At 40.4% G+C, this 26,768-nt stretch overlaps 3 protein-coding genes across 6 annotated transcripts in view; 1 reads left to right on the top strand and 2 right to left on the bottom strand.

Moving 5' to 3' along the window:
• Positions 1–336: 336 nt before the first annotated feature.
• On the bottom strand, positions 337–6,675 carry LOC133424319 (uncharacterized protein KIAA1143 homolog). The gene is made up of 3 exons (XM_061714842.1): positions 6,473–6,675; positions 4,039–4,186; positions 337–1,833 (listed from the first exon to the last, which is right to left on the bottom strand). Exons 1-3 carry the CDS (start codon positions 6,584–6,586, stop codon positions 1,526–1,528), a joined length of 570 nt encoding a protein of 189 aa, XP_061570826.1. The 5' UTR covers positions 6,587–6,675; the 3' UTR covers positions 337–1,525.
• A 903-nt stretch (positions 6,676–7,578) lies between these two features.
• LOC133424306 (transmembrane protein 42-like) lies at positions 7,579–16,287 on the top strand. 2 transcript variants are annotated; one of them, XM_061714820.1, is made up of 4 exons: positions 7,579–7,741; positions 9,725–9,871; positions 11,870–11,963; positions 13,547–16,287. In XM_061714820.1, the coding sequence occupies exons 1-4, from the start codon at positions 7,604–7,606 to the stop codon at positions 13,720–13,722; spliced, it is 555 nt and encodes a 184-aa protein (XP_061570804.1). In that variant the 5' UTR covers positions 7,579–7,603; the 3' UTR covers positions 13,723–16,287. The 2 variants fall into 2 exon arrangements, with proteins under 2 accessions (XP_061570804.1, XP_061570813.1); XM_061714829.1 differs by lacking the exon at positions 13,547–16,287 and having other exon boundaries at positions 11,870–13,536.
• Positions 16,288–18,346: 2,059 nt separating this feature from the next.
• LOC133424281 (palmitoyltransferase ZDHHC3-like) overlaps positions 18,347–26,768 on the bottom strand; it is a 38,373-nt gene continuing 29,951 nt past the window's right edge. For 2 of the 3 annotated variants that reach the window (XM_061714785.1, XM_061714793.1), the window contains exon 7: positions 21,864–22,206. In XM_061714785.1, coding sequence (XP_061570769.1) covers positions 22,000–22,206 — 207 coding nt within the window. In that variant the 3' untranslated portion in view covers positions 21,864–21,999. Of the gene's footprint in view, positions 22,207–26,768 lie in introns of all 3 variants that reach the window. The other variant, XM_061714801.1, reaches the window with a different exon arrangement.

The following is a 26,768-nucleotide window of genomic DNA, read 5'->3' as shown; positions in this document are numbered from 1 at the left end:
TTTCCTCCCTGGATCTGTTTGGTAATTCTGACCCACGATGTTTCTGAAAGCAGTTCTATCAGCATTCTGGGAGCTGATTGGTCCTTACAGCATCATTAGCTGCAATACTTACTGCAACAGCTCAAAAAAACAGTTTTAATAACACTAACCCAAATCAATATCAGAATCTAATCAAATCTTGATAATCGATTCTGAATCTTAAGAATCAGAATTCAATCGGTTCCTGACATTTGAATCCCCAGCCCTGATTCTGATCTGCGCTGGTCGTGGACGAGGAAGGAGCGGGATGTCTGATTCCCCGGAGCAGCAGCAGAGATAAAAGGACAAGAACCCAGATCCCTTTTCAGAGTAAAAACAACTTTAATGGCAAATCCCAAAAAGAAAGTCACATCAAATACACAATGACATTGACCACAATGCACCACTTCCAACATGAAACGTTATACAGCTCCGTCGTCGAAGCCAGAATATATTCAAACATTCAGTTTAGGACTGAATGTCAAAGTGTTTAATAATAATAAACCGGTGAGTTCTCTGCACGTTCAGCTCCATCACAGATAGAAACAAGTCTAGGACTCGGAGGAGAGCAACGCCGGAGTGACCAGAGGAACCGGAGCTCGGTTTGGGGCGGACGGCCGGGCGACACGAGGAGTTAAACAAAAGCACGTTATCATACAAATGTCTGATATGAAAAGAGACACATTCCCCAGAAAACCTCAGAAATGACACTTAGGGAGTTAGTGGGAGCCCATTAAGTACAAACAGCCAGTTATTTACAACATGCTATGTAGGATGTACTTGGATCTGTTGGTCTAAACTGGGCGTGAGGTGAGAGGGAGCTGCACCCTCGTATCCTGAAGACAACGGCTCGTACGAGGCTGACGCTGCGCTGCTTTTACTGGAAATGTACATTATTATTTATTGTTCTTTATTTCATTTCATTTATTTAAAGAAAAACAAAACAGTTCAATATAATTACGACAAATCCTTGAATGAAAGGGAACAGAAAGAAGACTAAGCTTATTTTATCTGTCCCTTTTTCCTAAGAAATCAAATTTTAATTAATGTAATAATAATTAAAAAAAAACAAATTACACTTATAACCTGCTCTGATGGGAAAAACTGACGGACGGCGTGTTACGAGAAGCTGCAACTCGGCAGGAAGCAGGAACTGTTACCCGTGTGTGTGTGTGTGTGTCAGCTGGAAACTATGGTCTTTGCAAATCAAAATAAGCGTCTGTTAGAATACGTGTGTGTTGGAAGGACTGACTCTGACGCGTCACCAGTGATTCTGACTCCAGCAGATCAAACGCTGGACCGTTGCTAGTTTTTCGAGCTCTGCTCGGACTAGGAGTCTGTGTCTCCGTGGGAACGGTGTAGGATGAATGTATGACGTCTGTCCTGTTGTCGGGTGAAACAGCAGAAAGACTGAATGATGCCACATGACTTCAGGCCTCTCTCTCTCTGACCAATCCTCTCAAACGTTACCGTGATACACACACTACTCTAGGAACGACGGGGAGGTTTAGTCGTCGTCCTCGTCCTCGTCTCCTCCGAACGACAGCAGGCTGTTGTTCTTCACTTTCTTCCCCGACTTCGGCTCCTTCTTTTCCCCATCCTTCTTCTCCCCTTCCTTCTTTTCCCCGTCCTTCTTTTCCCCGTCCTTCTTCTCCCTGTCCTCCTTCTTCTCCCCCTCCTCCTTCTCTACGTCCTCCTTCTCTCTGTCGTGGCTCTTCTTCTTTTTGCTGGAGCTGGCCGTGATGCCCTGGAACTTGTCTGAGGAGGAGCGCTTGGCCGGTTTCTTGAACAGGATTTTACCGTCGGCTTCTTTGTCTGTGAACCGGAGAGAAGCATGAGGTCAATTAAAGGAACGTTGTTTCTGGAAAAGGTATCAGTTTATGGAACAATCGGGATACTACAGAAGAGTATTAGGGCCAAGGCAGGAGAAAAATAAAAATAATATTTTAGAGGAGGAAGATTTTTTTTCATTATGCACTTCGGAAAAAAAGTCAATGTCGAGGAAAAAGTTGAAATTTCGTGAATAAAGTTGAAATGTTGAGAAAAAAGGCAAAAATTTCAACTTTTTTCTCAAAGTGCACAATAAAAAAAAAAAAACTTCCCTTCTCAAGTATTTTTTCTCCTGCCTGGCCCTAATACTCTTCGGTAGGATACAGAAGCCAAAGAATGCAAATCAAACATTACATTTAAAAGAATAAAATAAAAGCCAGTTTGATGAAGAAATATCATGATAATTGTTAAGTTAGGTAGTTTTATTTTCTCATTAGCAACATTGTCATATTTTTTTCTTTGAATCAAAAAAGAATACGACTATCTGTGTTTGACGACAGCTATTTTGTGTTATTTTATAACTTTGTTGTAGTTTTGGTTTTGGATTTTTTTGTTTGTTTATTGCTTTTTTTTGTTTTTGTTTTTTATTACATTTATTGGAAAGTGTTTTTTTATTAAAATTGCACAATTAGTTTTTTTATTATTACATCAATTGAAATTTGATTTCTTAGGAAAAAGGGACAGATAAAATAAGCTTAGGGCCAATCCCAATACACCCCCTACTTTCTACCATTAGCCCTATTTTCTACCACTAGCCCTAAAAAAGAAGGGACAGATTTTAGGGCACTTGTAATCTTCCCAGGGCCCTGTGCCAATACTCCCCCTACCCCTACTTTTCAGCACCACCCCTAAATTTTGCTTGCTACGTCACTGCATGGTTTACGTTGGGGTACGTAAGCGACTGCGTAGTTACGTTTGCACATACGTCACACCATATCAGGAAGCTGAGAGCTAAAAGCTGTTTTAATTTCAGCGTTAGCGCTGTTAATATGCCACTTTATTAAGTTTTAATATTTTTTCAGGCGTAAAAGTAACCGTTAAGATCCCCAACCTGAGCTCAGTTTATCCAAATAACGCTGTTTTTTTTTTTGTTTTTTTTTATGAATGTGAATACTTTTTTTTTCTTTTTTTTTTCTTCTTTCAAATAACACTGTTAAGAAATTTGATCCGATGTTTTCGGAGAAGAGCCGTCGGCCCGGAGCAGCAGCAGCTCACAGCCGGGTCAACCTGCGCCGTCGGCCCGGGGAGAAACCTGCAGCTCTGTGGAGCATCACCACTGGCTGAAATAAATCATTTAGGAAGATAAATGTTGGTTTAATAGATGAAATCTAACAGTTGTAGCTACGCCTGAAGAAGAAATTTGCTCCAAAAATTTCGGGATGATGATGCCTGCCTGCCGGCTTGGGAGCTGATTTATGGTTCCGCGTTAAATCGACGCAGAGCCTACGGCGTAGGGTACGGCGTAGGGTACGGCGTACGGCACGTCGCCACGTAACCTACGGCGTAGGCTCTGCGTTGGTGTAACGCGGAACCATAAATCAACCTTTATTCTGGCGAGGTTTGAAAAAGACTTTGCAACAACGGCCAAACGAGTGATTATATACATTCCCTGAGTGAATATTATGAAAGTAAAATATAAATTTCTTGCTAGAAATGTAATCAAAACGCATTTTTATGCAGAAACTAACTCAAAATATTGATTTTATTCACTAAAAAATAAGAAATGTCCGCCATGTTGTTTTTTTGATTTTTTTTTATTCAGGCCGCAAATGACGACGAAAAGCATTCTGGGATATTTTTCTAGCTATGAAGGGCTAGATTGATACCCACTCGCCCTCGTTTTCCGCACTCCCCCGAGATGAAAAGAGGAATTGGGACACCACTACCCTCACGGGAACGCGCAACATTTAGGGGTAGGGCTGAAAAGTAGGACTAGGGGGGGATTGGGACTGGGCCTTAGTCTTCTTTCTGTTCCCTTTCATTCAAGGAAAGAGATTTGTTATAATTATATTGAACTGTTTTGTTTTTCTTTTAATGAATGAAATAAATACATTAAAAAAACTGATTGAGTAGACGGGTACGTTTGGGAATTTACTGCCAACTCAAATAAATCCCAAAATATGGGCTCTTTGCCTTGTTCCTGAACAGACCTTGAGCTAATTACCGGTAAACGTTAGTGCTCCCACTGACCTTTCTCTGCTCCTCCTGCTCCCGTCTCCCCCTTCACCTTCTTCACCTCCTCTGCAGTCAGGTCTCCACTCTTCAGCACCACCACCTGAGGGAGCTCGTCCTCTCGGTCGCTGCCGCTGTCGTCGTCCAGCGTCGGCATCAGCTGGCGCTGACAAGACACAAGCAACACACAAGTTTTCAGATGTTTCAAATTCATTTATCTCGCAAGTACAGTACAGACCAAAAGTTTGGACACGCCTTCTCATTCAAACAAATGGGGAAGGGTGTCCAAACCTTTGGTCTGTACTGTATATCTAAGTCCACTTTACCGTCATTTCAACTTTACATCCAGCAGTTACGGAGAAATTGAATAGCATTTCCTTCGGCCCACAGTGCAATATAAAAACAAAACAAACAAATCGACATATACAAACTATATGAAACTAAGTGGGTATAAACCCCCGGAGTGCAGTGCAGATATGTCCATGAGGCAATAAGGGTCAGAGTAGATGAGCTGCAGGACTGGCTGTTGCAGCTCTTCCTTAGGGCGGGGGGTACGGGCACCCGGACGCTAGTCGCTTAAACATGAGGGAGACGGCTGTTCAGGACAGGAATGAGGAATGAAGGTGGCGGCTCTGAGCCGTGTGGACAACAGCCGGACCCAGGAAGGTGTTGAAGATGTCCGTGAAGACATCTTTGAGTTCCCCTGCACAGTCAGTACGTTTACATGCAGCAAAGAAATGGGATTTCTGATGGTATCAGATAAACATCCAGAAGACCCAATCACTTGTCTGAGTTTACCTGCTGTTCAGAGAATGGGATAAATGTCCAGAGCATGGCTGACTCCGTGACGCTATGTGGCGCTGTAACCATGGTAACCATTTCAACAAAGAGCCACTTCCAGTTCGCGTTACTAGTTTTGCGCCCATCCATATATTTTAAAATGTTTAGCTCTTGTATTTGATGGAGCATGAACCGGGTCTCCTCGTCCGTCCAAAAGTGAGTTGAACTTGCTGAAGCCATGTTGGTGTTTAAACAACTATTTAACACACGCCGTCTCCTTTCACTTCCGGGTGAAGTCCCAGAGGAAATTCTCCAGCATGCTCTGCCAATTCCAACTGTGAACGGGTAATCTAGGTGTTGCTATCCGATTATTAAATGTCCGATATAGGTCCGAAATAGATCGGAGAGAGGTGTTTACATGCAGTTTAAAAGTCTGAATTGTGTCTTATATGATCAGAAACCTGATTGAACTGCTCCATGTAAACGTACTGACTGTCTCAATACATGAGCCGGTATGTGGTCAGGACCCAGAGCTTTGTGTGCATTAATCCTGCAAACGGACCTGCTCACACTTTCCTGGTACGGTGTCATTACCAGGGGGTTGGGGGTCTCTGTGCAGGGGGGCTGCTGTGTGCATCAAAGATGAAAGGAGAAAAAGAGACAGTGGCAAGAAAAACCCCCCTTTAGGAGGAAGAAACCTGGACCAGGACCTGGATCATAAGGGGGAACCTCCTGCCGGAGGTCAGACTGAGGTGGTCAGAGGGTGGGACTGCAGGTCATTGCTCATTCATGTGCAACATTCTTTCATCCATTCATTCATGTGTAATATTCTTCACTCATTCATGTGCAATATTCTTTCACTCATTCATTCATGTGCAATATTCTTTCACTCATTCATGTGCAACATTCTTTCATCCATTCATTCATGTGCAATATTCTTCCATCTATTCATGTGCAACATTCTTTCATCCATTCATTCATGTGCAATATTCTTCCATTCATTTATGTACAATATTCTTTCACTCATTCATGTGCAATACTCTTTCACTCATTCATGTGCAACATTCTTTCACCCATTCATTCATGTGTAATATTCTTCACTCATTCATGTGCAATATTCTTTCACTCATTCATGTGCAACATTCTTTCATCCATCCATTCATGTGCAATATTCTTCCATTCATTCATGTGCAATATTCTCTCATTCATTCATTTTCATAGTATATATATATTTATGTTTCCTGTTTCTTATTTTGTTTTTTTACATAGTCTTTACATGTGTGCACTTTTATGGAGCTTCTGCCTAATCTCATTATACTATTTTAATGATAATAAAGGATTTCTATTCTATTTCTATTCTATTGACAAATCTCAAAACGCGGATGGATGAGCTCGATTTCACAAACTGATCAGTTTATGTTCCGATACGGCAGCAGCTCATCTCCATCCTGACCGGGAAGTAACTACTATTGACCTGCGAGGCGGACTGGGCTCTGGTGTTTCTGGTTAACTGGATATCGATGAGTCGATCATCAGTTCTGCTCATGTAGCCGCTGTAAAGCCTGATTTATGGTCCGCGTTACACCAACGCGTAGCCTACGCCGTAGGGTACGCCGTCGATGTAACGCGGAACCATAAATCAGGCTTGTGCTCCGGCGCGGCCCCAGCTCACCTTGGTGTCCACATTGGGCCCCTCCTTGTAGCCAACATCGCTTTTAAACTTCTTGAGGAAGGTGGGCTCCGCCGGCTTGACCCAGGCCACGCCGCTCGCCTTGCTCTTACTCATGGCGAGGAAAACACGACACACAACAGTCCAAAGAGCTGGAACAACGAGCTGGAACAACGAGCACAACACACAGCAGCCGCGCAGAGTCACGTGACTGAAGCGGCTGCTCTCATTGGTTGAAATGAGATCGTCTTCAAAATAAAAGCCTTTCAAATTCGTCGTGGAAAATACAACTGTAATCAGTACTGGAGTTGAGGGGGGATGAGGAGGGATGGCATCCCCTCCTGAAATAAAAACGGTCCAAATCATCCCCCCTGTAAAACTGCCATCCCCCCTTTCCATCCCTTATGTCATGTCATCAATGAATGTGGTTTTACTGCTATTTCAATATTTAGAGTCATCACCAGAAAAATAACACCAGAAAAATAACTTATTTGACAATTTTCACCTGTTTCAAGTAAATTTTCACTTGAAATAAGTAGGAAAATCTGCCAGTGGGACAAGATTTATCTTCTCATTACACGCAAAAAAATCGTGTTCCATATTTCTGGTTAAAAAAGAAAAGTACAAAGGCTTGCAATTTTGTGCTACTTGTGCTTAATTTTTTTTATTCTGTTATTATTTTATTATTTATTAAAGTACTTGAATTTACTTCAAGATTATTTTAATTATTTTTTTTATTTATTTATTAATTTTAATTCATTTTATTATTTTATTGATTTAATTTGCCTGAAGATGATTATTTTGTACTTTTGTCTGTTTGAATGGTTGTGTTAAAAAAATAAATCAGACGTTACTCAACAGTTACTCAGTACTTGAGTAGTTTTTTCACCAAGTACTTTTTTACTTTTACTCAAGTAGTTATTTGGATGACTACTTTTTACTGCTACTTGAGTCATATTATTCTGAAGTAACAGTACTTTTACTTGAGTACAATTTTTGGCTGCTCTACCCACCTCTCTGCATGTTCAATAATTACGTCCCGAGTTGGTAGAGGGAGCTTTTATTGTGAAGGTGCCCCGTGTGTTTCCGGCGGCTCCAGCTGATCCACCGTGGATCACCGTGGTTGTGGTGGACATGGTTCCGGGGTCCGTGTACGCGTGTCTGGCGGGGTTCCTGGGGGCCGCGGCCTCTCTGGCGGCCAAGCTGTCTCTGGGCCCGGACCACCTGCGGGACATGTGCCAGTCCTGGCACGGAGGACCCGCCTGCGACTGGGTAACTAACTACCGCCTCCACCACGGCTCCGAGTCCCGCGGTGCGTCCCAAATGCCATACTAAAAAGTATACTTAAATTTGGCACACTTTTGAGTAAATATCAGTAGTATGCATTAATTCGGACGTACTTTTAAGAGCAGTACTCGAGCTGTAAAAAAAAGAAAAATCAGTGGGGATGGTGGATTTTATCATATGGGGACAGATAATTTGTGTTGATTACAAATGATATAGTATATTACAAATAATAGCAGTGACCAAAACACCTGCAGAAATACTGCAGGAATGACATAGCAGCAGTTAAATGCAGCCTTCTGTAAGCTTTAAATATCCACTGGGCTTACATCAAATACATCAAAACACAACAATAAAAAACACTTTTCTGAACTTATCAATATGACTCTGTCCTTCACAGGATAAGTAACATGGATCACTGCAAAAACTCACAATCTTAACAAGAATATTTGTCTTATTTCTAGTTAAAATGTCTCATTTTAGTAAAAAAAAATCTCATTACACTTAAAACAAGACTCATCACTGGAAAAAACAACAATTTTCACCTGTTTCAAGTAGATTTTCACTTAAAATAAGTAGAAAAATCTGCCAGTGGAACAAGATTTGTTTGCTTGTAATGAGAAGATAAATCTTGTTCCACTGGCAGATTTTCCTAGTTGTTGGGGAGTTGTTACCATGGTAACGTGTCACAGCAGCGGTAGCAGCACCGCTCCGCTCTTTCCTGTTTATCCTGGCCTAAACAAGATGACATTATATAATATTATTATATATGAATATTATAATATTACGGTAATATTATATATGAATATTATTATAATTAATATTATACTTATGACATATACGTATCACTTGGCAACCAAACACCGCTGCATTGCATTGTGGGAAGTCTCTGCTCAGCTAGTGTCCATACTAATCCATACTAATAAATTTCTCCAGAATGAGTATGGATAGTACATACTATTGAGTACGTTCTAATGTTTCAGACACACTAAAAAATCTCGCATACTAATTTTGCATACTCATTAGGGTGGAAGGATGCAATTTCGGACGCAGCCCCGGTGTTCTGTCGATCCATGCTACCCGCCGAGAACTGCTACTTTGTGGTTCTGCGCATGCGCACAGTTGATTTTCAAAGTTTGATTGCCCATCTTTTCTTGCATCCCTTCAGTCCACGCTGAAAAATATTGTGATGTTAGATTTTGCCCTCTGTTCATCTACTGTTTTAAATGTTTTTTGAAATGAGAAATTGAGACACTTTGTTTGTTTGTTTTGCCTTTACTTTTATTTCTTATTACTTTATACTTATTATCAATCCAAAAATAGTGATTACAAAATGGATAAATTGAGGTATAAGTAAGCTGACATTCCTCCTGCAGTGGCAGTGAGGTGATTAGTATCTTACCTGAATGCATTAAGTGACGGGAGCATTATTTGATAGGACGTTACTGGACTATCAAATGATGCTACCCCTGAAATATTGATTTAAAATTGATAATATGGGATGTTGAGTATTTGATCCTTCAAAATACACGACCCATGACATGAATTGCATTACACTTTGTGAACATTATACGATAAAGAGGGAAAAAACTATTATATGGCTTTATTTGATATTCATTCAGTCATTCGTCTTTATTTAACCAGGCAGGTCATTAAGAACATTCTTATTTACAATAACGGCCTGGCAAGAGACAAGGATCACTTGTGGGGAAAGGAAGAGGGCTAGGGAGTAAAACAGTAACATTGTAGCTCTACAAAGGTAGAAAAAACCATTAGGTAGCATTTTTTGGCAAAGCAGCAGAAATCGACAGAACACCGGGTAACTACCGCCTCCCCCACAGCCCCTAGTCCCGGGTTAGGGGTTTGAGGTTCGGGGTTCAGGGTTTGGGGTTGGGGTTGGGGGTAAGTGGTGCTTGTTGAAGCTGTGCAGTAATGTGAGGAGTTCCCGCTGTGACAGAGCTTGTCCTGCAGCTGCACGTCCCCTTGCGGCTGCTGTGTGCAGGTGTGCTGCTCACCTGCAACACCGTCATGTGGACCTTCTTCTCCAGAGCTCTCCATCACTGCTCCTCCTCAGCCAGAGCCACCGTCACCACCACCGCCTCCACCTTCATCTGCTCGGTGAGCCTCTGCAGCCTCCCTTCTGTTGCACGGAAGCACGGGTGCTTGACATGCAACATGCACACGATTAGTGATGCACTGAAATGAAAATTTGTGGCCGAAACCAAAAATGATAATAAACACTTTGTCGAATAACATATCGAACATGGTTCTTCGCAGTTTTTCATTTATTTTCCCAATTTTTTCACCATTGCATAAATCAAATAAATGTGCTTCAGGCATGCCTTTCAAAGAAAAACATCTTTTACTAAATTACAAGGTAGAAATATTTATTGAACATGAACAACTGAACATTTTTTAATTTCCCAGCATTTTTTAAAATTTTCCAGCAGACATTATACCAACAAAGCACAATAACTTAAAATAAATAAATTAGCAAAATACATTTTTTGGCCATTTTTGAGCTGGCTGCTGAAAAATTGTAACATAGGCCTTAAAACAAAAAAAAAATGCATTGAATGCATTAAAGTGCATTGTAAAAAAAAAAGCGCAAAAGAAGTGGATAAACCCACAACAAATGAATAATTGTCCTGGGCATTGATTGCAAACAGCCATTCTAGTATCATTCTCAGCCACTTTGAAATACTTCCACACTGCTGACATGTTTGCTGCATTTAACACCACACACCCCTCACTCCCCGCTGTTCACTGTTTGATTGCGTCATCTAAACACGCCGTTACTAATTGTTTGTTTTTTTCCCCACTTATTCCACCGAACACCGAAAGTGTTTTTTTGCTATTTTCGGCCGAACAATTTCGGTTACTGAACATTCGGTGCATCACTACACACGATAAGTAACTTTTCATTTTGAAAATACATCAGACCTAAGGGGATCTCAGTTTGGCAAATACAGCCTGGACAGTAACACACAACCTTCTCATCGTGTCATTGTTTATTAGACAAAAGTGAGAAAACATCAAGTTGGCAGAAGCATGTATGTGCATGTACCAGAAAAAGGCTCGTAATCCGCCTGTTCATGAGTTTTCTGGAACTAGCAAAGGTCTAATTCCCAGCAGGAGTAACCTCAAGTCGTGACTTTATCTTTTCTCCCATGTTTTTGGAGGAATGTTGGCCACCCCCGTGTCCTTTAGGGTCCTGCCAGAGCAGCTCTGGTGGAAACAGGTCTGGGATTGGACTAGAAACTCGTATTTTTTTTAATCCATTTTTGTAGTATATTTGCTGGGGTACTTTGGATTGGTGTCCTGCTGACTGATCTAGAGAGATGTAGGGTCTGGAAATGACTTTTGGACATAGTTAACGAGCTCCAACGGACGGTAGCGAGACGTACCGGCATAGCAAGTTTAACCTGCTTTGCAGGTACGTCCACATTTCCAGGTTAGCTGCACGACCAAAGTTTAACCACATTTTGGCTTGAATCCTTTGGTTATGTTGGCAGGAGACAAATAAAAATAATATTTTAGAGGAGGAAGATTTTTTTTTTTCATTATGCACTTCAAGAAAAAAGTTGAAATGTCGAGGAAAAAAGTTGAAATGTCGAGATTAATGTTGAAGTACAATTTTGAGAAAATAGTCGAAAAGTTGAGAAAAAAGTTGAAATTTCGGGAATCACACATATGCCGTTGCATAACTTCAGACACGTACCGTTACATTCCACTCCAAGGAAGTACAGTAAGTTAGTTAGTTAGTTACGGCTGCTGCTGCAGAGCTGTCAGTTGCTCTGCTAACTGGATTTGATGGACCAGAGGAGACATTTACACTTTATTCACCAAATTGTATTTCAATTCTATTCTCATAATTTCGACTTTATTCCTGAAATTGTATTCCAACATTAATCTCGACATTTCGACCTTTTTCTCGACATTTTAACTTTTTTCTTAAAGTGCACAATAAAAAAAAATCTTCCCCTCTCAAATATTGTTTTTCCTGCCTGGCCCTGATACTCTTCCTTACTACTGAGACCCACTATGATGAGATCATTTCCTTGCTTCTGTACAACGTACCGTCCACTCAGCGTCCCCTCTGTGCTGCTTGTGCAGGGCGTCCTGGGGAGGCTGATCTTCGGGGAGACCCACGCTGCTCTGTGGTGGGCCGGCATCGCCCTCACGCTCTGTGGTCTGCTGGTGCTTCACGGTACAACGCCGCAGACTCCTCCACAAGTGCACAGCAAAAAGGAACAGTGACGTCTCAAGCCGGGCTCTTACTGTCGGGTTAAAAAGAAAAACCCTGGACTCAGGTGCAGCTTTTCCACTGGCTGGTTGTTCACTAGGGCCTGTGGATGGTTACGTTACCGTAATGGACGTTTATTATCACTATTGACTCATCCTTCGATGGAAATCTTCTCATTCCTTAGCAAATGTCCCTTTTTTAAATCATTATTTTGACTGTCAGAGTTTTGCCTTTATAACAGGGAACAATATACACATATCAAACTATACAGGACTGTCTCAGAAAATTAGAATATTGTGAAGTTCTTTTTCTGTAATGCAATTTAAAAAAAAAAAAAAAAAAAAAAAAAATGTCATACATTCTGGATTCATTACAAATCAACTGAAATATTGCAAGCCTTTGATTATTTTAATATTGCTGATTATGGCTTACAGTTTAAGATTAAGATTCCCAGAATATTCTAACTTTTTTGAGATAGGATATATATTTTTTGAGATAGGAGAGTTTTCTGAAGCTGTAAGCCATGATCAGCAATATTAAAATAATAAAAGGCTTGCAATATTTCAGTTGATTTGTAATGAATCCAGAATGTATGACATTTTTGTTTTTGTAATTGCATTACAGAAAATCACAATGTTCTAATATGCCCTATATGCACCAGTATGTTACACTGATGGTTAAACTTTGGTATGAGAATACAGTCAAGTCTAATCTTGGTGGATCCGTAAGGTCTGCCCAAGTGCTGTACATATATATATTTATTATATATTTGTATTCTGTTTTATTACTTATTTGTACACTTTCTGCATGTTCAAAATAAAATCTTCTCATCAAATCAAATCAAATTCTAAACACTTACCATTGCTGAATTGAATGTGATTTAGTTTCTTATTTTTTCCACTTTGAATTCTTTCCATGCACTCAAAATGATTTGGGATCTTCAAAATTGTCAAAGTAACTTTTCATACGTTGATTATCACCAGTTTTCTTATAGCCTAAACAAATATTGTTGCTAACAGACATTCATGAATAAAATGACAAAAATGCATTTCATAATCCCGGTACAATTTTGAGAAAATAGTCGAAAAGTTGAGAAAAAAGTTGAAATTTCGGGAATCACACATATGCCGTTGCATAACTTCAGACACGTACCGTTACATTCCACTCCAAGGAAGTACAGTAAGTTAGTTAGTTAGTTACGGCTGCTGCTGCAGAGCTGTCAGTTGCTCTGCTAACTGGATTTGATGGACCAGAGGAGACATTTACACTTTATTCACCAAATTGTATTTCAATTCTATTCTCATAATTTCGACTTTATTCCTGAAATTGTATTCCAACATTAATCTCGACATTTCGACCTTTTTCTCGACATTTTAACTTTTTTCTTAAAGTGCACAATAAAAAAAAATCTTCCCCTCTCAAATATTGTTTTTCCTGCCTGGCCCTGATACTCTTCCTTACTACTGAGACCCACTATGATGAGATCATTTCCTTGCTTCTGTACAACGTACCGTCCACTCAGCGTCCCCTCTGTGCTGCTTGTGCAGGGCGTCCTGGGGAGGCTGATCTTCGGGGAGACCCACGCTGCTCTGTGGTGGGCCGGCATCGCCCTCACGCTCTGTGGTCTGCTGGTGCTTCACGGTACAACGCCGCAGACTCCTCCACAAGTGCACAGCAAAAAGGAACAGTGACGTCTCAAGCCGGGCTCTTACTGTCGGGTTAAAAAGAAAAACCCTGGACTCAGGTGCAGCTTTTCCACTGGCTGGTTGTTCACTAGGGCCTGTGGATGGTTACGTTACCGTAATGGACGTTTATTATCACTATTGACTCATCCTTCGATGGAAATCTTCTCATTCCTTAGCAAATGTCCCTTTTTTAAATCATTATTTTGACTGTCAGAGTTTTGCCTTTATAACAGGGAACAATATACACATATCAAACTATACAGGACTGTCTCAGAAAATTAGAATATTGTGAAGTTCTTTTTCTGTAATGCAATTTAAAAAAAAAAAAAAAAAAAAAAAAAATGTCATACATTCTGGATTCATTACAAATCAACTGAAATATTGCAAGCCTTTGATTATTTTAATATTGCTGATTATGGCTTACAGTTTAAGATTAAGATTCCCAGAATATTCTAACTTTTTTGAGATAGGATATATATTTTTTGAGATAGGAGAGTTTTCTGAAGCTGTAAGCCATGATCAGCAATATTAAAATAATAAAAGGCTTGCAATATTTCAGTTGATTTGTAATGAATCCAGAATGTATGACATTTTTGTTTTTGTAATTGCATTACAGAAAATCACAATGTTCTAATATGCCCTATATGCACCAGTATGTTACACTGATGGTTAAACTTTGGTATGAGAATACAGTCAAGTCTAATCTTGGTGGATCCGTAAGGTCTGCCCAAGTGCTGTACATATATATATTTATTATATATTTGTATTCTGTTTTATTACTTATTTGTACACTTTCTGCATGTTCAAAATAAAATCTTCTCATCAAATCAAATCAAATTCTAAACACTTACCATTGCTGAATTGAATGTGATTTAGTTTCTTATTTTTTCCACTTTGAATTCTTTCCATGCACTCAAAATGATTTGGGATCTTCAAAATTGTCAAAGTAACTTTTCATACGTTGATTATCACCAGTTTTCTTATAGCCTAAACAAATATTGTTGCTAACAGACATTCATGAATAAAATGACAAAAATGCATTTCATAATCCCGGCATGGTTGATTATTTCCATGACACCTGTAACAGGACAATTTATATCTGTACTAATCAACTCCACCTGAATTTAATGCAGAAAAAGTGGTGGAACCAGAACATTGAGCATAAGCTTAAATTACCTTTGTTTGGGTTTTTTCTTTGGCTCCATCTGGTGGTAGTTTCAGGTATGACATCATAGTAGACTTCACCTCCAAAACCATGAAGAGCTGGAAATGTCCCTTCATCACTGATGGGTCCAGAATGTGTCACATTAGGCCAAGATTATAATGTTTTATCTGAGACGACGGTTATTGTTGCTAACTGTTGTGCTGGATATTAGGATGCACCGTCGTTCCTTCAGAAATATGCTACTTAAACTATTCTGAAGTCAGTTTTTACATTTAAAAAAAAAAAAATTCAGTTCCATTCCCAAAAAAGTACTTCATTTTATAATATATTTTATAATATATAATAAGGAACACCTCATCAACCCGATTGCCTTCACCCTTCCTGGCGTGGTTTTATTTAATTTAATTTTTTTAGCCCCTTTTTTTGAGTGAAACGATTTTTTTACTATTTGACTCGAACCTGAATTGAATTACCGGTAGATACATATTTTTGAATGCCATGAACACATGGAAAACAAATTATTATCCAGCAATTCACTTTAATACAAAATGAATAAAATAAGTATCTTTCTTAAACAGAAACCTGTCCTGCTTAACTTTAAATTGTATAAATTAATAAAAAACAATAGAGAGAAAGCAGAACATCCATTCTGTAATAGTGCACATTTTTAGTACAATAACAAAAGTGCAAACAGAAAGTCTGTAGAAAACTTGTAAACATATTTGTGCCTCAAAGGCCATGACTGTAGGTTACAGTTGGAGTAAAACAGAAAAAAAAACCCGTTGGCAACCCTAAGGTCAAGTAAAACCCGAGTTCTAATAACTGCTATACAGCTGGTGTTTTCGGCACATTGCCATCATGTTTAGATTAAAATATTCTCCTGCAGCTGCAGCCATCGGCGGCTGGGGAGAGCAGAGTGAAGTAGACGGATGCCCCGGGTGGATGGGAGACACGACGCCCTGGAGCCTCCAGGGCGTCCCCCTGGCGTCCCACCTAGACTGCACCGAGCTGTTTCTTCTTCTATTCACTTGTATTGACGCAACAGGCGTCACCACTAGTTTGGGGGTGGAACTGCAGCAATGATCATCAAATTCTCAGCTTGCCCGTTGATTGACAGAACAGGGGCCAATCAGATTACAGGTGGGGCCTCGGCCCCCATGGCCCCACCCCTAGATCCGCCCCTCCCTGGAGGTGTCAGGACAGAATGTGCATCTGTGTTTTGGACGATAAAAATATTTTTATTGTGGCAAAAATAGTTTGAGTGGCGTTTTATTTGGACACTTGATTTGTTTGGAAAGCCAGAAAACCAGAGAATGCCTGCATTTTAATGTAAAAGGTCTCTCTCTGCAGGTGGTCGTGGGTGGCTTGTAGCTTGCATTACGGAGCACAAGTCTTTCCCTGACCCTGCACCCCAACCTGGGACTTGCTGATTGGGCCGGAGCTTCGGGAGCTGCGTGCTGGCCTGCGGTCCCCACCCCTGGTCATCCCGTTGCTGCTTCCACCTGCCTGCTGTGCTGTTGCCGTCCCTGACCCACCAGTCTGGCCCTCGGCAGGAGGGTCCCCCCTTATGAGCCTGGTCCTGCTCAAGGTTTCTTCCCTCCTAAAGGGGAGTTTTTCCTTGCCACTGTTTGGCTTAAGGTTTTTCTCCCACTAGGGGAGTTTTTACCTGCCATTGTTTATGTAATAACTGCTCGGGGCTCATGTTCTGGGTATGGGTCTCTGGAAAGCGTCTAGAGACAACTCTGTTGTATTAGACGCTATATAAATAAAATTGAATTGAATTGAATTGAATAGTCTAACTTTGCTCTTTGCTAAATGTATAATTGATATTTTCATACTTAGCTATAAAAGCTAAGCTTTTTATGGCACTGCACTTTCTATTTTATTTTTACCTTTTACTTTTATCTTTATTTGTAATTTTCTTATCTTTTTATCTTTATATGGGTGTTTGAGTTGTAAATGACCGTGTTGTGTGGGAGATGGAGATGTCCATTTCCCCGAGGGAACCTCCCAAAGGGATTAATAAAGTCATCTGAATCTGAAAAATTACTCGTTATATATTTTCACAGTAAAACATAAATCAAGTTTTCATTCTCTTGATTTTAAGTTTTTGTGTCATTTTTGGTCCAATGCTAATACAGTTTATTGGAATTTAAAAGATAACTACATTCACACGTGAGGTGGTGTTGAAAATGATGCCAAACAAGGCAAGTTGGAGCCAAATTTAAAAATCAAAATCGGCCCGTTTTGGCCAAGACCCCAGTTGATGTGTAATCTGTAAAATGTAAGTAGAAACTAGAAAGCACTGCTGAGCAAATCTCTTAAACCTGGTTTCTTATAAATTTTATAAAATGTTAAAAGTGAGGTATTTTAGTAACGCGACCATGACCTCCGGGTGGCGGGTTCAGGGTCCGGCCCCGGTCCATAACGAGACATGAGAGCGTGAGACCGGAGCACCCGGAGAAGTCTGTCTGCTAAAAACCCTGAGAGGAAAACTGCAGCAAAGACGGATCGATGACATTTCTCTTCTGGACTCCAGTACCGGAGTCCAACTTCAACTTCAACATGCGATGATGCCGTCACGTTCATTCTGATATTTCTGATTGGTTTAAACGTGATGTGTTATGTTTTTTGTATATAATTTAAGGACAAACTTCCTGTAGACCTGAGGTCTGCTCCAACTGTAGATCCTTTAAATCAGGCCTAAAAACATTACTGTTTAATTAAATACTTACCTGCTGTACTCTACTGCCCTTACTTTTTAATAACTTGTGCTTTTTATTATTTTACCTCTTGTCTTATCATTTTATTAGTTATTTAAGCGTACTCTTAAATTAAATACTTATGATTTTTGAAAACCGCGCAAAGTTACACTAGTGATGGATAACCCCTGAATGCAGGTATTGTGACGTAGAATTGTCAAATTGGTTTAATTCACCTTACAAATTGTTACAGATTACTTTTGTAATACTGTATTTGACCCGGTCTTTGTACATTTTGACCGTATAGAAACGTCATTCATGCCATTGTAAGAATGAGATGTACCTGCTGTACTCTACTGCCCTTACTATTTAACAAGTTGTGCTTTCTATTATTTTACCTCTTTTCTTATCATTTTATTTGTTACTTACTCTTTAATTGTGTCTTGCCGCTTTTAATGTTGATGTAAAGCACTTTGAATTACCTTGTGTTGAATTGTGCTATGCAAATAAACTTGCCTTAAGGGTTTCTAAGATTTGCAATCTATTTTTGTTGATGTTTGACGGGAATCAGGTTTGTATTCATGAAACAAAAACTATTGCTGTTGTTGAGAAAGAGACTGAAATGACCCACTTCTCCACCCAGGAGAGAGAAAAGGAGCAGTTTCTGGATCCTTGTTTTCTTTGTTAAAAACACCAGCAAACCAATTAGATCACAGGTCACTGATGAAGTGGCGCCATCATCCATCCCTCATGATACAAAACACCAAGATTACTAAAATAACATTTTATTGTGTAATTTCCTTAGTTAAGAACAGTAGTTAAAAAAAAGTACAGATGGGAAAAAATATATATATAAACGTAAAAATACAAAGAAGAACAGAAGCCAAACAAGGAGGCGGTTTGTTAAACGGTTGGTCCTGCTGCTCCCAGCAGCTCCAACGGTTCAGAGTTAATCACCACCAGGTCCTGCACACGTACACGGTCCCTTGGTACGATGTCATAAAAGTGACTACTTGAATACGGTCGGGGGAATGAGACATCACAAACTACACTAACGAGGAGGATAAGGCACTGGGTGAGTTGAAGAGCCAGGTGTTGGTGTCGTCCTGGAGAAAGCAGTCGGAACACATATATGGTGCTTTTCCACTAGTATCTACTCAGCCCGACTCTCCTCTATTCGGTTTGGTTCTTTCCCACTAGGGGTCTAACGTGCCGAGTAGATACTTTTCTGTATCTATTCTGCCGAGGTTCTAAGCTGCTGAGTCGGCTGTATCTGACATCATCACACTACAGGCCACCGATTGGTCGGGGGGTTGGAGTCAGACGTCTGAGTCAGGAGGAGGAAATCAGAGAAAGAGACTCTGACGTAGGGCTGGGCGATTATACGATCTCGATTTGTGATTGCGATCAAATCAAGTTCGATCACGGTGATCAGCTGTGGGTCTACTTTCTCGATCACGTGCAAAACATGCTGCAGCAAAGTGCACGACAACCAATCGCAACCCGCTTTCCTGGCACCGCGCTGTCTGCATTAATTGATCATGCGCATGACATGCCGCGGCAGTCGGTAAGGATCCAGACGGGAGACGTACGTAGCTCTGTGTTTTACGTTTATTCACCATTCCATGCATAATTCTGGTCCGTTCCTTAAAGCAGGGCTTTCCACAAGCGCCGGCTGCCGGCCATATAGCCGACTACTCGATTAGTTCCAGCCGGCTACTTTAATGACGCTTATTTTTTTAGCCTATAAATATTATTTTTTCGATTTTAATAAAATGAAATGTTTTTCTCATAGACTGACAATAATGTCAAACTGAACCGCACTCATTAAAGTTGTGATTCGCTCTGCTTGTACACAAATTACTGATCACCGGGAGAAACTCCGCGGCCCCGACATGGGTGTGTGTGTGCGTGTGTGTGTGTGCGTGTGTGTGTGCGCGCTCAGCGGAGTGAATGTGTCGGAGGCAACAAGCAGAGCTCAGCAGATGATTCTTTTGTCACCATAAAAACGGTACGTCCTTATTACTCAGGCTATCCACTACAGAATGTAATCAGTTTAATCAGTTCGTATTAAAAAGAAAGCCCAACCGCGTTGCGACGCGCGCCGTACGGTGTGCGTCGCCGCGTACCCTACGCCGTAGGCTCTGCGTTGGTGTAACGCGGGACCATAAATCAGCCTTAAGTCCCTTTAGGCTAATACTGTGAGAAATAACCTCTCATAATAGCGGTGTACAGTTAATAAATGTAATAAATGCTCCTACTGCCGTTTCTGCTGGCTAAGTGAGTTTTAACTTCTTAATTACTAACCAGCGTCAGAGTCACGCACAGTGCACAAACTGTGATGTTAAAGAGCCACCTTTTGGTCAATTTAAGCAACAGCATCGCTAGCTGCTTGACAGTGGCTCAACTCATGAGTTTACTGTTTTTGTTGTTAATAATGTCATTGTAATTTTATCTATGCAATTGTGAAAAAAAAAAAGGCAAAATAAATGAAAAACTGTGAACAACCGCATTTTTTGGTTGGTTTACATTTTAAATGATCATGACATTTTTTTTTGTCTGCTAAAACTACTTGAAACCTTTTTAAACTGCTTAAAACTACCTGTTTGTTGTGCCATTTTCTATATGGCTCTTGTTAAAACATGCTATTTGCTTTATTTGTTAATAGAAAAAAAAACTAATCTCTGGTTTCTTTCTATTTTATTCCAGAAGGGAGGGGGGATCTTCTGATTTAAAAAAAATCGTGATTAAAAATCGAGATCGTTCAATATGGGAAAAAAAAATCGTGATCACTTTTTTTGCCATATCGTCCAGCCCTACTCTGACGGCTTCTTGTTCATTCTTTTCGAAGACCAATGGCATTGTTTTAAATTTATATCAAATAAATGCCACAGAAAACGCTGCAGATATATCAACTCATCCATGTTCTATGTCTTTAGCGCCTTTACTTCTTCGTTTGTGTCACACAATCAAATACGTCACAGCAGCTTCGCTCCAACATCCTACTTCTGATCTGCGTATTGAAAACGAGGGCAAGGCAAGTCGAGTCGGGCTGAGTAGGTACTGGTGGAAAAGCGCCAATAGTGGCACTTTTCCACCAGCACCTACTCGGCTCTACTCAACTCTGCCTGGTTTCTTTTCCACTACAATTAAGCACCTGGAGCAGAAGTAGGAGGTTGGAATGAAGCTGCTGTGACGTATTTGATTGTGTATCCAAACGAAGAAGACAATAACACTAAAGATGTAGAACCTGGAGGAGATGATAGATGTGCTGCTGGGTCTGTGGCTTGTGTTTGATATCAAGTTAAAAAATGAGAGTGAGAGAAACTTCAAGTGGCAACGCTTTTTAATTTTCTTTGTTTGTTTGTCTCTGCGCTGCTGAAAAGTCAGCTGGAGCCGAGTTGGATCATGAAACAGACTTTTGCTGCCTTTGCCTGTGGAATAAAATGAACAAGAATCCGTCAGAGTCTCTTTCTCTGATTTCCTCCTCCTGACTCAGACGTCTGACTCCAACCCCCCGACCAATCTTTTGGAAAAGAACCAAACCGAGTGGAAGCGAGTCAGGGTGAGTAGGTATTAGTGGAAAAGCGCCACTAGAGCCGCCATGTCGTCTGCATTGTTCTGGTTGGGACTCCTCTTCAGCAGGAGACTGAACAGCTGCCGGGTACAGAGGCCGACACACGTGTTGTTGCCGTCTGGAAGACAGTAACCTGGACGGCTGCTGAACCAACCCTTCAGGTGGATGGGATCTCCGCTGTGGTGTCTACCCCCATGAACCGGGGTTCAGGGGTCACTGCTCTCCACGCACATTTACATTCCCTCATTGGATGTTCATGAAAACTACAGAAGAGTATTAGGGCCATGCAGGAGAAAGAATATTTGAGAGGGGAAGATTTGCTTTTATTGTGCACTTCGAGAAAAAAGTCGAAATGTCGAGAAAAAAGTCGAAATGTCGAGATTAATGTTGAAATACAATTTCGAGAAAAAAGTCGAAATTTCGTGAATAAAGTCAAAATTTCGTGAGTAAAGTCGAAATTTCGAGAAAAAAATAGAAATGTCGAGAATAATGTTGAAATACAATTTTGTGAATGTTGAAATTTCGTGAATAAAGTCAAAATTTCGTGAATAAATATAATTTGGAGAATAAAGTTGAAATACATTTTGACTTTTTTCTCAAAATTGTACTTCAACATTAATCTCGACATTTTGACTTTTTTCTTGAAGTGCATAATAAAAAAAAAAAATCTTCCTCCTCTCCAATATTATTTTTATTTTTCTCCTGCCTGGCCCTAATACTCTTCCGTAGAAAACAAAGACACTAAAGTTTGGTTAATATCTGCAGATCCTGCAGACGGAGGAAAGATACCACGAGTTCTTCGGTGGTTTCTGGTCAGTGATCGTGACCTGACGGAGATCCAGAAGGAGACCCGGGTCCGGACCCGGACCGGTCAGTCCAGCGGGATGGTGATGACGTCCTCCTCCACGATGTCCCCCTGCGGGACGGGGACGTGGTCCGGGGGGCCGCGCCGGCAGCTCAGGCCTGAGAAGGGGCTGCACCAGGACAGGGAGAGGGGCCCGCCGAACGCCGTCCTCATGGCCTCCCAGCAGGGAACCTTCCCCCACTTCCCCGTCTCCCCCTTCAGCCGCTCGATGCCCTGGGGAGGACAGGAAAGTCAGGTTCTGAGGACGGACAGGTGGGACGGGGGTCATGCACTAGCTACTGCACCAAAGCAACGTCACGGCACTGATGAGCACCAACACGGCAGCAGCAGGAAGCAGCTTCACCTGGCAGCTACGTCACACTACACACCTCTCTGAAGACAAGGAGAAGCCCCGACATGGAACAGGAAGGAGGGGTTGGATGTTTGGAGCAGCTGTTCACACTGGCCTGAGATACACTTTAATGATTCTTTTAGTAGCTGGTAGGGAATTCATGAAAACCGTGCACCTGGGGACAAGTTTTTGATATTTGGCATAGTTATGGACATAAGGTTTTCAAAAACCACCGCAAACAAATTGGGAAAATGGTCCCCTAGTGGCCGATTTGCAGAAAAATCAAAATGCATCAATAAGCAATAAGGCGATAGAGGCAGCATTTTAGGTGTTGAGTGAGTTTAAATATGCACAGCTGATGTTTTTTGTGTGTTATTTTAATAAAATCCTATTCTTTCACTTTGACTGTGACTCTTAAACCTGAATGAAGGCCACTGTTCTCACCCGATGAGATTGACACTACAGCGATAGTGACCTGTCCAATAAACAGAAAATTGCATTCCTTGGGGGTGCAAATATGGGTCTAGAGCCCTATACAAAATTTTTATGTGACTTAATTCTAGAGATATGGAGGCAAAAAATGACCTTGAAAATTAAATTTGACCTTCAACATGACCTTGAAATAGGAAATTTATCTCAGAATTGAATTCCTAGCACCAAAAAAGTAGAGAAAGTGACAATATACAACAATCTAGGACTAAGAGAAGCTGAGATATGACCTTTGGTGTTTTCGGCGAGAGCTATTTTGAATTTTCTGCAAACCGGCCACTAGGGGGCCGTCCCAATTTGTTTGCGGTGGTTTTTGAAAACCTTATGTCCATAACTAACACCATGCCAAATATCAAAATCTTGTCACCAAGTGCACAATCTTTATGATTCTTGACATATTCCCTCCCAGCTATAGTCAAAAACTGAATTAGTGAAAAATTTAATTGAGTTTTCCTTCGACTGTCTGGCCCCAGCAGCTGGAGTCTGACAGCTCGGCTGGACTCGGCCTGGTCCCAGGACCGGACCTGGTTGTGGACCAGTCACCTCATGGCCAGTACGGACAGGAGATCGTTGTTTCATCAGTTTAACACGTTATCAATTTGGGTTTGCAGTAGGGGTGTAACAATATATCGTGCCACGAAATTTGGTGATACAGAAACGTCACGATACGTGTCGTGGAGGTGACAAACTGTAGCGTGATATTGGGTTATAATATGAATATATTGTGTTTACTAGTAACATCCTATTGGTGCAGCGGGATCGCGTGACGACCTCGACCCGCGGACCAAAATCTGACTACGCTCAGAAGAAACTAGTACCGTTTTGGTCCCGATCACGGGACTCTAGGGGGGTTTTGAGATCCGGATTTTTACTTCTAAGGTGAGCATGAATAAATCTGAACTTTTACTCCTAAGGTGAGCATGAATCAATGTTTTTTATGATGTAAAGATTGTGTCGTCCCCAAAGGCGAGAAGATGAAACGATACCGGGGTTCACCTTACGGCCTCAGGCTGGAGCAGGTGAAGCTCTGAGCTCTGGCACAAGATCAATAACAGTCATGTTGCATTTGGAGTTTGGGAATTTTCATAGTTTATTTATTTACTTTTATTTATTTATTAAATTTTAGTTGTTAAATTTCTGGAAAAGAAAAAAGTCAAGTCAGACATGAGAGAAACTATTCAGTTTGTGGCAAAATATTTGTACTTGTATGAAACTGAAGATGCATAATGCAAACCTGACATTTACTTTTAGTTCAGTTTGTGGAAAATGGTTGGCCTGGCTTTCTCTTTAAAACTTAAACAGTTATAAAGCATTACAAACTGTAACAATAGGGCAAACGCACAGCATTGTTTTGTATTTTGTGTCTTTCAAATAAAAGACAATTTTTTCCTGTCCTCATTCAAGGTTGTTAAAAAAATACTGCTATAATATAATATCTTATCGTTATCGTGACCTCAATATCGTGTATCGTACCGTACCATGAGATTAGTGTATCGTTACACCCCTAGTTTGCAGTGAAACATGCCATTTATTTATGAACATGAAACTGTGACATGCATTTCAGGTAAAGGAAGGTTGCATGCATGCATGCATGAGGCTGCACGCAGCTCACTCATCCATTCATTCACAATGTTTGGTTGACTCAGACTTTGGAGCAAAAGAAGTGAGACGCGTCGGGTCTCTGGCTGAAACCTGCATGCTGGGGACGCGTGAAGCCGGACGGGACGGCTAGCGGGGGCTAGCGGGGGCTCTGTCGCAGGCTTACCTCTGTCCAGATTACAATGAGTCGCCTGCCTAGGAAAGCTTTTGGCAGAGTGAGTTATCAACCAAAGCAGAATGCATGAGTGTGGAGAGGACACTGCATAGGAAAGAGGCAGATTACAGACAACCAGGAGTAGAATAGAAGACAGGGATGGAGGGACAGTAGAGGACATGAGGTCAAGTGAACAGAGCTGCATTCAGGGAGAGTTCTACACCGTTGACGATCATCAGGCTCGAGTCAGAAGTACGGAAGAGTGTTAGGGCCATGCAGGAGAAAAAATATTTGAGAGATTTTTTTTTTATTGTGCAAAAAAGTCGAAATGTTGAGAAAAAAGTCCAAATATGAAGAAAAAAGTTGAAATGTCGAGAATAATGTTGAAGTACAATTTCGAGAAAAAAATCGAGAAAAAAGTCAAAATGTCGACTTTATTCTTGAAATTGTATTTCAACACTAATCTACAACACTAACTTTTTTCTCGAAGTGCACTATAAAAAAAAATCTTCCCCTCTTGTCGAAATGTCGAGAAAAAATTCCAAAATGTCGAGAATAATGTTGAAATACAATTTTGAGAAAAAAGTCGAAATGTCAACATTAATGTTGAAATACAATTTCATGAAAAAAGTCACAATTTCATGAATAACGTTGAAATATTGAGAAAAAAGGCGAAATTTCGACGTAATTCATGAAATTTTGACTTTATTCTTGAAATTGTATTTCAACATTAAATTTTGACATTTTGACTTTTTTCTCAAAATTGTATTTCAAATTACCGTAATCTCGACATTTTGATTTTTCTCTCGACATTTCGACTTTTTTCTCGAAATTGTACTTCAACATTATTCTCGACATTTCAACTTTTTTCTCCATATTTCGACTTTTTTCTCGACATTTCGACTTTTTTGCACAATAAAAAAATATCTTCTCCTCAAATCTTCTTTCTCCTGCATGGCCCTAATACTCTTCCGTACAGAAAAGAGTGAAAGCAGCCCCAGAAAAAAAGGCAACAACAGTTTGGCTTTGCAGCTGAGAAGTTTTTATTCTCTGCATGTGCTGAAATATCTGCTGAACTTTTAAAAAGAATTCAAATTTCTGTAAAAATAAAATGAAATAAATAACAATACTGAAAAGAAGAAGGTCCACTGTCACACGCACCAGCAACAACAATAAACCTGCAGCATTTTCACAAACATGGTTAAACCAACCGTGGCCATGCATTCAGAGAACAAAGGATATGTACAATATCATGTAAACAAAGTTAGGAGAACAAAATGCACATTTGGAGCAGAGCAGGTCACACAGAAGAAGTTCTTCAAGAATAAAAATCAAAGTGCAACTTTTCCCTCTTCGTACTTGTGTAAATATGAACGTTGTACGCTTCACTAAATGCTTTGAATTCGTGAGGAAACGTTTCAAACCGAGCTCCCGGCAGGATTTCATATCAAGTAGTCACCGCTGGCCTGATCCTGGCCCGGTCCTAGCCCGCGCTCTCAACGTGACAGCAGCCTCAGGGCCCAGAGCTACGGAAGAGTGTTAGGGCCAAGCAGGACAAAAATAAAATATTTTAGACGAGGAAGATTTCTTTTTCATTATGCACTTCGAGAAAAAAAGTCGAAAAGTCTAGAAAAAAGTCGAAATGTCCAGAAAAAAGTCAAAATGTCGAGACTAATGTTGAAGTACAGTTTTGAGAAAAAGGTTGAAATGTCGAAAAAAAGTCGAAATGTCGAAAAAAAGTAGAAATGTCGAGATTAATGTTGAAGTACAATTTCGAGAAAAAAGTCGAAATGTCGAGAAAAAAGTCGAAATGTCGAGACTAATGTTGAAGTACAATTTTGAGAAAAATGTCGAAATGTCGAAAAAAAAGTCGAAATGTCGAGATTAATGTTGAAGTACAATTTCGAGAAAAAAGTCGAAATGTCGAGAAAAAAGTCGAAATGTCGAGACTAATGTTGAAGTACAATTTCGAGAAAAAAGTCGAAATGTCGAGAAAAAAGTCGAAATGTCGAGAAAAAAGTCGAAATGTCGAGAAAAAGTCGAAATGTCGAGATTAATGTTGAAGTACAACTTCGAGAAAAAAGTTGAAATGTTGAAAAAAAAGTAAAAATTTCGTGAATGTTGAAATGTTGAGAAAAAAGGCGAAACTTTGACTTTATTCACGAAATTTCAACTTTATTCTTGAAATTGTATTGCAACATT

Source organism: Cololabis saira, chromosome 3, assembly GCF_033807715.1.
Source record: "Cololabis saira isolate AMF1-May2022 chromosome 3, fColSai1.1, whole genome shotgun sequence".
In the NCBI taxonomy this organism is placed as follows: Eukaryota; Metazoa; Chordata; class Actinopteri; order Beloniformes; family Belonidae; genus Cololabis; species Cololabis saira.
The sequence above is the reverse complement of the archived record's forward strand: the minus strand, read 5'-3'. Positions and strand labels throughout refer to the sequence as shown.

Coding starts and splice junctions, on each gene's coding strand:
- LOC133424319 (XM_061714842.1), bottom strand. CDS start 6,586: ATGAGTAAGAGCAAGGCGAGCGGCGTGGCCTGGGTCAAGCCGGCGGAG. Junction 4,187..6,472: donor GGCCCAATGTGGACACCAAG/GTGAGCTGGGGC, acceptor GTGTCTTGTCAG/CGCCAGCTGATGCCGACGCT. Junction 1,834..4,038: donor AGCAGGAGGAGCAGAGAAAG/GTCAGTGGGAGC, acceptor TCCGGTTCACAG/ACAAAGAAGCCGACGGTAAA.
- LOC133424306 (XM_061714820.1), top strand. CDS start 7,604: ATGGTTCCGGGGTCCGTGTACGCGTGTCTGGCGGGGTTCCTGGGGGCC. Junction 7,742..9,724: donor GAGGACCCGCCTGCGACTGG/GTAACTAACTAC, acceptor CTTGTCCTGCAG/CTGCACGTCCCCTTGCGGCT. Junction 11,964..13,546: donor TGGTCTGCTGGTGCTTCACG/GTACAACGCCGC, acceptor CTGCTTGTGCAG/GGCGTCCTGGGGAGGCTGAT.